We start from the raw sequence: 13917 nt of genomic DNA, 5'->3' as shown, positions 1-13917 counted from the left end.
CGGCCCACAGTATTTTCTGGAACAGGTGGCCATTTTTTTGCTGGGAAACACATTTTTCACTCTGGGACTGTTGTAAAATTGGTTAAAACAAATAAAAGGGGCGTGATTCGCAGATTTAAATTCGGTCCGCTTTTGGGTGCGTTTGGCGGGGTGTTTTTCGGCAGCTGCAGCACCAGGAATCACTCCGCTATTCAATGGCAGTTTGCCATTTTTTGGGCCTCAGGGAGTTTCTCCCGGCAGAGACCGCACTTGGAGAGGTTTACTGCTGATGAGTTGATCTCGCTACCAAAAAGGGCTGTTTGCAGACTGGGTGCCATTTTGAGCGACAGCACCCATCCCCCCCCCCCCCCGCCCTCCCCCCTCCACCCAAACCTTGAAGAGGCCCCTGAGAACACACCCTCTCCAATTGGCAAGACTCCCCCTGGTCCCGATCCATGGCAGAATCAACCTGGAATCTGTACACCCTGGCACTGGCAGCCTGGCACTGGCAGCCTGGCACTGCCAGATTGGCACCCTGGAAGAGCTACCCAGGCGCCCTGACAGTGCCAAGTTGCCCATGTGCCATGGGAAGTGCCAGGCTACCACCATGCCCTGTGCATTACCACCCGGGGGTCTTGAACGCCCTGCAAGACCCCCGAGGTGCTGTGACACCTGGTTTATGTGGACCAGTACTAAACAGCGCCTGACAAGGTCTCGCAGGCATGGTCGTTGAGTCCCAGGCGCCAGAAGAATTTTGGGTCCAGGTATTTAAGTATGCAGATCTGGATCTTGCCCAGTGAGGGCAAAATCCAGATTGTGCTGGACGGAGCGAGTCGGATGTCTCGCGATCAGCCTGGTGCGGAGCCTGATTTGGGGTTCTCGCCCGATTCACCCGTTGAGCCCGGATCCGCGCTGGGTGCAATGGGTCGCTGAATCGTGCCCAAGGATTCCTTTCTCAGCGCGCTCACTAATATGCTTAAAATAAGCATCCGTTTTATTCTAGGTGCCTTCATAGATACCAAACCTCAACTATACTAGTTTTAAACTGATATTGATTTCTTTTCCATATATTTAGCTATATATACATATATCTTGCCTATGCATTATAACTAAGAACAAATTTTCATGTTTTTGGTTAAGATATACATAAACAAATCTTAAAATTTAAAAAATCCATTGCTTACATCAAGTAGCACAGCTAATAAAAATGTTATTCTTTCACATGTGGGGAATTAAAATGTATGAGTTCTGAGCAGGCAGCAAAAATTGAGTGCCTTATATTGTAGGATGCCTGTTTTGGGGACTTTTACAAATTTCTGTTCATAAACTGTTGCTCAGAGAGTGTATGATAACGGCATTTTAATATGATATCTATTTAGCATTTCGACCAGGACAAATAATCCATAGATATCAGTCTGCCCTTCAGCAAATGTATCCAAAGAGTCCTGACATGTTTATGTTATAAAATGAGTCAATAAAAAGGAAACTGAGGTCTCTGCATAGACTGAGGTGAACTCACTGAGTAGAATCATTTTGTAAGTTATTCAAATATTTCCTAGCATGTGAGTGTTTCTAAAGGAATTGTTAATACCAAAATGTGACCAGAAAGATGAGAGAAATCCTCTTTGAGAAACTTCCTCGACTTCTTTTGAGCAAGTGACAAGTCAGAAAGAAAGTGGACATCAGAGAGTCCTGAGATACTGTGCAACTGGACCACCAGAAAGCCTATTACGAAGTGACGCTTAAAACAAAAGCTGACATCTACATAATGCCTTTAAAGTCTTGAGGCACTGCACATTGGAGGAATGAATGTTCGATGGTAATAGAAGAGTAATCAAGGTGCAAAAAAAGGTTCGAGGAGGATTTTAAAGAGAGAGAGATGGAGAGAGGGACAGAAAAGAGATGCCCCAAAGAGTAGGGCAGAGGCAAATGACGGTGGAGGAGTGGGGGGTGGGGGGGGGAGAGAGGAGATGACTCCGGATGGTCTGGCCTCATTAGATGGAGATCCTGTGAGAGACTGGACATAAGGGGCTGGATTCTCCGATCCCCGACGCCGCAATCGCGTTCGGTGACGGGGCAGATAATCCCCGATGATGACGGAATCGGGGGGCGGTGCCGCTTTCGCGATGCTCCATCCCCTGAAAAGCGGCATACTCTAGGAGTATGGCACATGCTGTATCCACGGCCCCAGCCATTGCCTGAGGCCCACCCCGTGATGCTCCGTCCCCGACCGACCGAGTTTCCGACGGTGTGGGACACTTGTGGTCTCATCCATCAGGAACTCAGCGTGACGGCTGCGGACTCAGTCCAGTGCCGCCACAATTGGGGGAGGGCTGATCCGCAGGCAGGGTGGGCATTATTCGGGGCTGGGGGCACTGTGGGGGGGGGGGGGGGCAGTCTGGGGCGCGCAAACCGGCCAAAGGGCGGGGCTAATTTTGCGGGACGGGTCCACGGGCTGCGTCTGTCATAAAGCACGTAGCGGCCGCTGCAGGCTGCCGCCAGGCACAACCGCGGTCATGGACCCGGCAATGCTGTGAGCTGAGCCGCCCGGCTGCTAGTCCCCTTTGGAGCAGTGAATCGGTGGCCGATTTGCGGCAGTTTTCCTGGCGTAAAACACTACTGTTTTCACGCCGGCGTGGAGACTTAGGCTCCCAAATGGAAAATCCAGCTCATAATCAGTCAAAGGGAAGGATAATTTTGTCTGACATGGGCAACTCACTTGAGACAGGTTATCTGGGTGAAGGGGCAATGGATTCTCACCTCTGTGGTGCAGGTCAGCCTTGCTGTCGGGGACTGCTCTCTCTTCAGTCAACCCCTTAATCTATGGGGTCTGTTCCTCATAGGGGGTGAGGACCCAGATCTCTGGTACTCTGCGTCCCCGCCTCCCAGTCTTGGACTTTTCTCACTTATTATCGGCTATCTTTTCCTGCGGGGACAAAGAGAGGGCATTGTGGCCACCGCGCTTGATGGATCAGGGGGTCTGTGGCAGGTGGATTGTGTGGGCACCGTAACTGGACACGAAGGGGCTGTGCTGGTGGGTGCCAGATCGGATGTGGGGAGGGTGCGAGGTGTCAGCCAGTGATCTGGGATGGGTGGTTTGTGAATTTGAGCTGGGGCAGGGGGAACTGATGTCAGGAGACAGGTGGTAACTCACCCTTGCAGCTCGGTGGAGGTGCTTGGTCTTCTTCCTACATTGGACAGCAGTCCATCTGGACATGGTGCCCACACTGACAGCTGCTGCCACTGACTCCCAAGCGATACTGGTGGCTACTGTTGGCCCTCTGACCCCCTCGGCAGAACAGGATGTCCCATATTGCCTCCAGAAGCTTGGCCAGGTTGGCATCGCCAAAGCGAGGAGCAGGTCTGCGCGCTGCCATGTTTGTGTGTTGACAGGGAGTGAGTCGTGAGGGAGCATTTCAAAACAGCTCCCCCTTGTTAGCGGCGAGCAGATGAGGCACGAGTCTGGTGAACCAGACGGCGAGACAGCCAGTAATGGCGAGAGGTTCATGGGTGCTCCTTTCCAGCACAAAGTGCCATTAAATACGGGCCGCGATCTCGCCGATGCAGCCATCAAGAAACAACCCGCCAGTCGCGCCCGAAATGACACTTGCAAAATTTTCCGTTAAATCGCGCCCAATGTTCCAGCTGAGGGATAGACCCGTGATTGTATGTGAATGAAAAGCAGCTTTCACCTCCAAAAAAAACAATTACAATAAATCACAATTACCAAAAAATCTGTTATGACAAAATGATCATAAAATGTGAAGCAATTTGTAAGTCACTGAAGCATTATATGAAAACATTCTTCAATTATTAATGAAAAGTATCAGAAAATAGTGTAAAGAGGGAACAGAATAAAATTGATTGACAACCTGTCCTGTTGTACCCATATTCTATATCAGAGAATGGCAGATCAGATCAAATCATTATGCAGCACTGACTTCCTCTATCCACACAACCTTAGCAACACTGCTTTCATGGAAGTATGAGAGGCATCACTGAGTTTTGTAAACAAGCTACTGTGAAGGAAAATCTGGCAGCCTGAAGTAATTCCCTTCACAGTCTGAAGCAAGGTAAAATTACAAGAAGTTAACACCACTTGCATGATCAATCTTGTGTAAAAATCATCATTAATATATCACTTACGTTCCATCCTCATTGCTTCTGTAAAATACGAGGAACGGGTCAGACTTTCCAAAGAAATCTTTTTTATCTAATTTGTTGGCACAAAGCTGCATGGCCGCAACATCCTGGGGGAGTAGGGAAAGATCACTGTGAGAGGAAGCAATCAAAAAGTTGCTGCTCAAGCGGTTAAAGCTATTACAATATTGTTTTGATGCTGCTGAGGATTAAATAGGTCAGTAAATATGGCCTCATGAAAAGTCTGTGGAAAACCCCTTGCAGCAATTATAAGTATGAATAAAAAAAGGGACAAAAATACATAAGTAATAAAAAGTAAGCAATGAGGGCAAGTGCACTGAATACCATGGTTTCTAATATGCTTTCAATGTCTCACACGTATTGACTTGTTTAACTTTCTGTTAGCATACAACCAAAAATTGGTTAATTACATTGATTTAACCTATGCTTCCTCGGTATTTATGTGAAAAACCATGAAGCATCACAACATCCAAATCTTCTTTCAGATCGACTGTTAAACTATTAAAGTGTAAATAAACAAGTCAATGAATAATATTAATCAAACATATTTCTGGTAAACTTACACAGCCAACTCAAAATGAAGAGTAAGTGTTGAATGCTCTGTGCAAAATTTACTTTTTCAAAATTAATATTTCAGACATACTTTAGTTTCTTCTTTAGTTTTTAGGTTTTTCACTGTTGTGGTAATACTCTGGTGTGTCCTGTCTTGAAAGTTAAAATCGACCCTCCCCAAGTTGAGCCATTGAACCCAATTAAATAGCTGTGAAATCAGTTCCTTGGAAGTCACAACTCACTCAGAAAAGAAATGCCTATCTTACACGCAACTGAACCAATCAGCATTATGTCGTACATAAGTTGCTGTTCCAATGCAAGTTTTGTGGGCTTTATGAGCAGGGTGATTCAGTCATGAGAAAGACAGAGGGCGGGATTTTCCATGCGACACAGTGGCATGTTCTGTGGTAGCGGGGGCGGCCATCATTGGCCGGTGATGGGATCTTCTGGTCCTGCTGCTGTCAATGGGGTTTCCCGTGTATGCACCCCCTGCCACCGGAGAACCCGTGGCAGGGGTTCACCCTCGATGGGAAAGGAAGATCTCGCTGGCTGGAATGGCGGGAAAATTCCAGCCAGAGAATCTGTGTACAGCACAGGCGAAATTGATTTGCATTTGCAGCCAGAATCTTACCCAATGTATCAATGCAGAATAGCTTTAAAGCTAGACATCATGTATTGTATCTAAATAATTATGTATTAAGATTAATCAGAGATATTGTCAGCAGCTTTTTCTCGTTAATACTGCTTATTTCTTATTTCATACTGATTTTATTCTCAAACAACCTAAAACAGAAGCCCCATTTTATTTCATATTATAGGTCATCATACATCTTCAAATTAAAGTTCATGGTTTGTAAGCCTAAAGATCAGTTTTATGAATTTCCTCTGGTGTTAAGAGTGTTGAATTTTACAGAGGCCACCATGATCCAATGTAATTTGATACCAGAATAACTAGAATAAATCACAAATTAAAGGAGCTTATTCTTTGCACATTGTAACTTCCTGACATAATGCAAGGCTATTGATGATATTTTAAGCCATTTCAGCTCATTTGCAATCAGCAGGTGATAGAAGACCAATATCTGCGCAAAATTATTAATTGGATGCTATCTTTCATCTGGCAATTAGATGGTGCCTGATTCAAGTTAATGGGCATACTACTAACCATATTTTGGAACCTGCTAATTAATTTATGTTACAATGCCAGTGGGTATGTTGATATTTATGCTTAAATTGCATCTTTAATTTGTGAATAAAAAAGAGACAAAGCAAATTTGCTAGGGACCCACTGTAGACATCTGGGATAGCCACTTACAACAAGAAACATGGACGTTCGCAAAGCCTAAAAAGAAATATGGACAATGTAAGATTCAGGCAGGCACAGAGCCTGCATGTATATTCATGAGCAGAGAATCAGACAGCATCGAAACCCCCAGCCAATTAGCATTTTAATGGACCATCTCCGTAAGACAAAGGACTGATACTCAGGTAACCGATACATAGGTCATGGATCATAGATAGAATTTACAATGCAGAAGGAGGCCATTCGGCCCATCGAGTCTGCACTGGCTCTTGGAAAGAGCCACCCCACCCAAGGTCAACACCTCCATCCTATCCCCATAACCCAGTAACCCCACCCAACACTAAGGGCAATTTTGGACACTAAGAGCAATTTATCATAGCCAGTCCACCTAACCTGCACATCTTTGGACTGTGGGAGGAAATCGGAGCACCCGGAGGAAACTCACGCACACACGGGAAGGATGTGCAGACTCCGCACAGACAGTGACCCAAGCCGGAATCGAACCTGGGACCCTGGAGCTGTGAAGCAATTGTGCTATCCACAATGCTACCGTGCTGCCCCTAAATTACAAGTCCAGGCACATCGGCGTCACTCCCGTTACTCCCTTTACTCAGGAAGCATAAACAGCAAGGTCAATGACCGCTTAGGACATGCCCAGCCATCAAGGCACCCACCCTTTTATTGGCTCAGATCGAAGGCAGTGATCGAGAACTGCCCAATTAATTGGGTCCAAACCTAAGGACCGTCCAAAAGAGCGCAAAAACCCCCCAAGGATAAAGACAGACACTGCCATGTGTTCGATCTCTTTTGGACCTGGCACTCCGGCAACATCCATCTCCAACTGCAGCACCACGACCAGAAACAAGTCCAAGTTCAACGCCCGCTACCAGACGGATGATCCCAGCTGAACAGCAGTTACTGCTCCAGATTCAAACAAAGGCCACTGTCCCTCTGACCTAAGCCGGGTGCCTGAAGTTAAGTACAGGTTGTCATAGTTGTTAGGTGTAGTTTAGCTCGTAGTGTTTATGTTGCATGTATAAGTTAATCTTGTGTGTAACTAAAGTATTATTGAACTTGAACTAATTAACTGGTTGCTGGGTCTTTGATCGATATCCGGTTGAACCTTGTGGTGGTATCATTTGATACCTGGAGACGCTTATTGACTGCCATATTTATAGCGAGTAAATATAGCATCACCACAAAAACATACCTTTAAACGACAATGGAAAAGGGTTATTCACCTAAACCTATGTAAACTACTGATTAAAAAGCGACTGCAAATAAAGTACCACTATTGACCCAAACACAAAGTTTTCATTCGGTCTTCATCGAGGATTCAGACGGAATAGTCAGTCCATACTTGTTATAATCGATACATGTGTGTGAGGATTGTATCCTCGAGAAGGGGGACTATAAGGAAAGTTATTTTTTATTTTCTATTTGTGCTCTCTGCTTGCAACTAGTGACCATACCATGGTAGGTTTTAGCATTCAATTTGAGAGTGGGAACCATGGGTCAGAAACAGCTGTACTAAACTTAATTAAGCATAATTACAAAGAAATGAGGGCAGAGTTGATTTTTAGGTGCAGGTCAACTCCAGCCATAGACCTTAGTGAATCTATGAACACCTTCTCGTGCTTCTTCAAATGTGTTGCAAGCTGCCCCTTGAATCCACTAATTCATTGACAGTTTCCCAGTTAAGACTAATCGTAGCTAACCATGTTCTGCCAAATAGAGCAGGAAACTTTCCAGGGACACATGAAGAGGCAACTTCGCTGTCTGTTCATTTGCTTCTACTTTCACCATAATGCATCCTTTTAATGGTACAACCTCTTCAGTGTACGTCCTTAGGATCACATTTGGTGATTTTAAAGGCAGATGCTTCAGCTCTTGATGATAAATTGTCTCAGTTATTAGCGATACTGTTGCACCCATATCCACTTCCATTTTAATTTTATGACCTTCAACTTTTGGATATGCCCAGAAACATTGTTGTTCGCCCTGCATTGACAAAACACCGCACTTTAGCTCTAGCAGTGGCTCGGTTTTGCTGTCTTTTGAATGACCTTGAGCTTTATCCATGACTTGGTAGGCACAATTATATTGTTTAACTATGTTGTTCTTCTTGAAATTTCCAGGTGTAGGAGAAGTTTCCTAGGTCAACATGCCTTGGCAATGTGGCCCTTCTTGCCCTAGTTTTTGCATGTACTCGATTTATTCCAGTGTTCCCCCACCAAGTGTCCAACCTGTGTGCAATGTTGACATGGTTGCATCTTTGCAGCCTTGTTCCTTGTTGTATCCATTTTGTTGTTCTTCCCTCCAGCCCCTATCAGTGAAGTTTCTCTTGTTAACTCCATAGATGTGGCAACTTCCACAGTAGCTTTTACAGTTAAATCACTTGCAGTAAGCAGCTTCCTCTGAATAGCTTCACTGTAGAGTTCACAAACCAGCCTTTCTGGAAGAGTATCAAGCGTTGCACCAAATTCACAATATCTAGCTAATCTTCTTAAAGATGCTATATATATAATAATATAATAATAATCTTTATTGTCACAAGTAGGCTTACATTCACACTGCAGTGAAGTTACTGCGAAAAAACCTTAGTCGCCACATTGCTGCACCTGTTCGGGTACACAGAGGGAGAATTTAGAATGTGCAATACGGTACGTCTTTCGGGAATTGTGGGAGAAAACCGGAGCACCCAGAGGAAACCCATGCAGACACAGGGAGAACGTGCAAAATACGCACAGACACTGACCCAAGTCGGGAATCGAACCGAGGGCCCTGGTGCTGTGAAGCAACAGTGCTAACCACTGTTAACCATCATAAACTGTATAACGGTTTCAACTGCTTCCAGACTGTGGCGGTGGAATCAAAACCTTTCTGCAATCAATAACGGTTTAGGAGAGTAATATCCCGCTAAGATTTTCCTTAATTCGAGTAGGACATCTCCTGGTTTTGCTGGGTAAATTATGTAGCAGCATAAATGTTTTACGGCCAACTGAGCTGAGAAATGTTATGACCTTTAGGTCCTCCGGGGTTTGATTAGCTATTAAAAACAATTGAAATCTTTCCTCATATGAATTCCATGTTTCATAATCTTCATCAAACGGGTCCATGGAGTTCAATTTTCCCGCCATATTTGGTTCCTGCTCCCAGGATCTATATTTCCTCCCTTTCAGCGGTGTTGGAAAGTCCAGAACAAAAAATCTCTTGAACAAGCAACCAACTGGGTGGCATGGTAACACAGTGGTTAGCACTGTTGCTTCACCACGCCAGGGACCCAGGTTCGATTCCCGGTTTGGATCATTGTCTGTGCGGAGTCTGCACGTTCTCCCCGTGTCTGCGTGGGTTTCCTCCGGGTGCTCCAGTTTCCTCCCACAGTCCAAAGACATGCTGTTAGGTGGATTGGCCACGTTAAATTGCCCCGCAGCGATCGAAGGTTAGGTGCAGTTACTCGGTTACGGGGATAGGGTGGAGGTTTGGGCTTAAGTAGGGTGCTCTTTCAAGGGCTGGTGTAGACGCGATGAACCAAATGGCCTTCTTCTGCACTGTAAATTCTATGATTCTATGATCTATCTATTTTTGCCTGAGTATTTTGATTTTTTTCCCAAGTACTGGCACATGCAGAATCAGCAGACTTGAAATTCCCATTCCTCACAGCCCGTGTAGCTCTGCCACTTGCTAGGTCCCTGTAGCCCAGGCCTCACTCACTTCAATGCTAGCAAGTCTTCCCTGACTTGTCAGTCTTCTTACTCACAGTTGCTGTCAAAATATTTGTCAAACCTTCACATCGGCTTCGCCCGATGTGTGTGCGCGCACGAGTCCGGTCACAAGGAGCTTCCGTTGCTCCCGATGTCGTCCCACAGTAGGTCAACAAAATCCTCTTTCCAGTGATTTTCCTGCCCCAATCGTCTCCAACAGTTTTCTCTCCTGTGGTATTTGTTTGTTACCGCAAAGAGAAAAGGTATAGAGGTACCCACACCCTGGATTCGTGTAAGACACGGAGAGGATTATTGAAGGTGTTGCTGAATGCAATCAAGATGCCGATCTGCTCAGAGCCCACACAAACACTCTGCTGACGCCACTGCACAGCACATGAATGAAATGAAAATCGCTTATTGTCACAAGTAGGCTTCAAATGAAGTTACTGTGAAAAGCCCCTAGTCGCCACATTCTTGCGCCTGTTCGGGGAGGCTGTTACGGGAATCGAACCGTGCTGCTGGCCTGCCTCGGTCTGCTTTCAAAGCCAGTGATTTAGCCCCATGCTAAACAGCCCCTGACGCATAACCAGCAGGAATGTATTCTCTGATACATTGCACTGGGTCGTTAAGTATGTTCAAGGCGGAGATAGATAGAATTTTAATCAGTAAGGGAATCAAGGGTTATAAGACAGGAAAGTAGAGTTGAGGATTATTATATCATGATCTCATCGAATGGCTGAGCAGACTCAATGGGCTGAATGGCCTATTTCTGCTCCTACATCTTCCAGTCAATAGTCTTTTGTAGTTCTGTCATTCTTTTTGCATGTTTCCAATGTGCATGGTGTCTTCTTATCTCTATTTGATGAAGACTCCTCGGAATCAGAATAGGGGAAAACTGATGACTATTATGAATCAAAAACCCCATATTGTCATTGAGACATAGGCTTTCCTGAATTCCCAATGCCCATTATCAACTGAGCCCAGTCAGAAATCAATGATTCATAATGCCTGCTAATATTTATTAGTTATTATCACTGAAACATAAAAAATGGAGATCTGCTTACGAGAGACAATCCATTATTTAATTATTAGAAATAGGTTTATGCTATACAAAAGTCTAAATTCAAATAGGTAACTTTGATGGCCCTCCGCTACAATAATTATATCACATTTAAATTAGAGGAAGGTGAATAATTTGTTCTTACGTGGCAATTGCTCAATTCTTCTGCTGTTAGAATAATTGCTCCGCATTTCTTTCCAGGAATTCCCCTGTTGGATTTTAAAAAAAGAAAGAAAATAAATATCTGTGCTTTTGTTTCGTTTTGCTCCACAAATTCTTCTGGCAGAATATTTAATGTTTTACTTGATCTTTCAATGCCTCTGGATAATATCTTTGTTTCAATTACACACAGTCGTAGCAAGTGTCACCATCGGGGGACTGTAAGTTATTCAATATCATGCTCAAAAAAACGACTTCCACATTAGTGCCATCCATTTTTCTGGTTATTCATCACAGCTCCTGCCTCACTTATCAGCATCACGTTGTAATGGATGCAAATCTCCATGTCAAACCCAAACCACATTGGCTAAAATCTCATTCACAGGCCAGCATCAAATCGCAACTGAGCAGGTAAGGCGATCAGGAATGAAAACTGCCAGTTGTAAAGATCAAAAAGTGATGAGTCAAAAATAGCCAGAACAAAGGGAGTAGCTGAGACAATGAAAACATTCAAGAGGTTCTATGTTGTTGGTTGACACATTTCTCGGGTTTACCCACCGAGAATGTTCAGCCACAATTGACATCTACAGCATGAGTAACCAATATAAAATGAAACGATACTGCACAGAACTCTCCAGCTTACCACAGAGCAATAAGTGCAATAAGTGCTTAAACTCATAAAAACATCGGGTGGTATTTTCCACTCAGGTGATTAAGTCCGGGCTGGGTGGGGAAGTCAGTGTGATTCCTGCTGGGCATAAGGAGGTCTGAGCACACACAATCCTCCGCTGGTCAGCACATTAATTATGCATCCATGGGAAGCTCAGTGAATCTCAGAGCAGGGTGAGGCAGAAAGTCGCCTGCAACACCACCGTCAACACCACTGAACGCATCCTCTGAGCGACTTGGTACCACAGTAGCATTGTGAATAGCACAATTGCTTCACAGCTCCAGGGTCCCAGGTTCGATTCCGACTTGGGTCACTGTCTGTGCGGAGTCTGCACATCCTCCCCGTGTATGCGTGGGTTTCCTCCGGGTGCTCCGGTTTCCTCCCACAGTCCAAAGATGTGCAGGTTAGGTGGATTGGCCATGATAAATTGCCCTTAGTGTCCAAAATTGCCCTTAGTGTTGGGTGGGGTTACTGGGTTATGGGGATAGGGTGGAGGTGTGGACCTTGGGTAAGGTGCTCTTTCCAAGAGCCGGTGCAGACTCGATGGGCCGAATGGCCTCCTTCTGCACTGTAAATTCTATGAAATCTATGAAATCCCCGCCCCATTCCCTGACACTCTTCCCTCCCCCCCCCCCCGCCCCACCACCTTCCTCGTTAAACCTGCCACCCTTTTTCAGCCTTCGTCCCACCCTTCCATCCATTTCAGATGGGGTGTCATCATATGGGCGCAACTTTGCTGATGGTTGTAGAGGCCGATTTTTGAGAAGTAGGCTCTGCCAAAAATGCAGCATATGAAGTTATTAGTTGCCATTGTGGGTTGCTATTTTCAACATTGGTGTATGTTGCCACGGTGTTGTAGCCACAAATTATTGCAGTGATATATCCCAGCCCACAGGAGGTGTTGCCATTTTCACCTGTCATGAGCCAGTGATTCCCAGGCACCATATTCAACGTTCAGGGAATTCATATTATACTTTCAAGCATCCATGAAGAGGAGCTTTGGATGTCCAACTAGTAATTTGGCTCCAACTACCTCACCATGCATAAAGTCCTTGGGTATACTATTGTCTTCCATCCTGCAGATGTGCCCGAGCTAACAAAGCCCCTCTCATTGACAACAGTCAAACCTGGAGATGCTGCTTTTAAAAGGACTGCCGACTTTGTGATTTGGTCCTCCCACATCCGGTGCAGCAGATGAATAAGTTGGGAGCCCCATAGGGGGAGGGGTTTCTAGTTATGTGTGGTGGGGGGTAGAGCTGACAATGAGAGGGTAACTGACAGGTACAGGGGGAGCAGGCAATGAAGGGGTAGGGGGAATACCGGCGGTACTACCATGATAATGGGGAGGGGGTTTGATAATTCCAGGTGGGTTGGGGCGGGGGGAAGGTGAAGGAAGAGTTTTGCTTCAGTGCTGATCTGGGGGCTCTTTAGAGCTCTCTATCTCTGTGGTGTATGTTGATCTTAGTGAGCTAAGTATGTAGCCTTGCCGACTCTGTGAGGCCCGGCCCCACCAGACTCATGGCGTAAACCCGCCCACTCATTTTTTAAAAACTTAGAACGCTCGAGAGAAAACTGGTCTGTGCAGCTGGAGAGCTACACGCCAGTGTTCAGTCTGAATCTGACACTTTGAAAACCTATGGTAAGATTCTGCCCACTCTCTTTAAGCTGATAGTGAACAGTGATGACTGGGTGAACACCAAAACACAAATTCTTAAACTTAGACAGGTCAGTGATGCTGCAAACACACTGGATATAATATGCCTCATCACAGGGTGTGCTGCCAGGGGTTCAGTTCTTGTTAAAATAAGCGTTCGCAATATAATGGGAAAGGCTTTTTTCACATCCAGACAAGCGTATTTTAGTTGCACACAACATTAAATGACAATTGCATTCAAGAAAATTCTTGCAGGAAAGTTCGTGGTAATGAATAGGCACATGATATTAATGTTGTAGGGAGGTTTTGTCAGACCCTTTATATGACTTTGAAACTTCCACTTGTGACAAGACTAGGATCGTTCAGAGGGTCATCTGGACCAGCACGCTGATATACAAGGTCATTCCAATCAGGAGCAAAAAAGTGAGGCAGTCACTATTAAAGGTCCAGAAAGGAGTCCATATCAAGCCGAACAGGTTGAGTCAAAGGAAACAGAACAAGGGTACAGAGCAGTTACTCTACTACAGCAGCCAGCTCACAGTTCATGGCCCTATGGGGTGTAGAAGGGCATGCCCCACCCCTCAGTGGGAATATCATTTGGGAATATCAATCCTCCAGTCTCATTAGTGTCCCATGACCTGCTTAACCCCAGGTTGTGACAGTCACAGTGGTGTT

The 13917-nt window shown here is 45.3% G+C and overlaps 1 protein-coding gene across 2 annotated transcripts in view; it reads right to left on the bottom strand.

Moving 5' to 3' along the window:
- Positions 1-13917, bottom strand: part of LOC140388059 (copine-8) — a 544832-nt gene that overhangs the window by 232898 nt on the left and 298017 nt on the right. For both annotated transcript variants that reach the window (XR_011934073.1, XM_072471659.1), the window contains exons 7-8: positions 10905-10968; positions 4126-4229 (exon numbers count right to left, since the gene is read on the bottom strand). Coding sequence is in view for 1 of the 2 variants with exons in the window: in XM_072471659.1 (XP_072327760.1) it covers positions 4126-4229; positions 10905-10968 (168 nt within the window). In the remaining variant the exon portion in view is untranslated. The remainder of the gene's footprint in view (positions 1-4125; positions 4230-10904; positions 10969-13917) is intronic.

The sequence above is a fragment of the Scyliorhinus torazame genome, chromosome 13 (assembly GCF_047496885.1).
Source record: "Scyliorhinus torazame isolate Kashiwa2021f chromosome 13, sScyTor2.1, whole genome shotgun sequence".
Lineage (NCBI taxonomy): Eukaryota > Metazoa > Chordata > Chondrichthyes > Carcharhiniformes > Scyliorhinidae > Scyliorhinus > Scyliorhinus torazame.
Note: the sequence above shows the minus strand (reverse complement) of the source record. Positions and strands in the feature narration are given on the sequence as shown.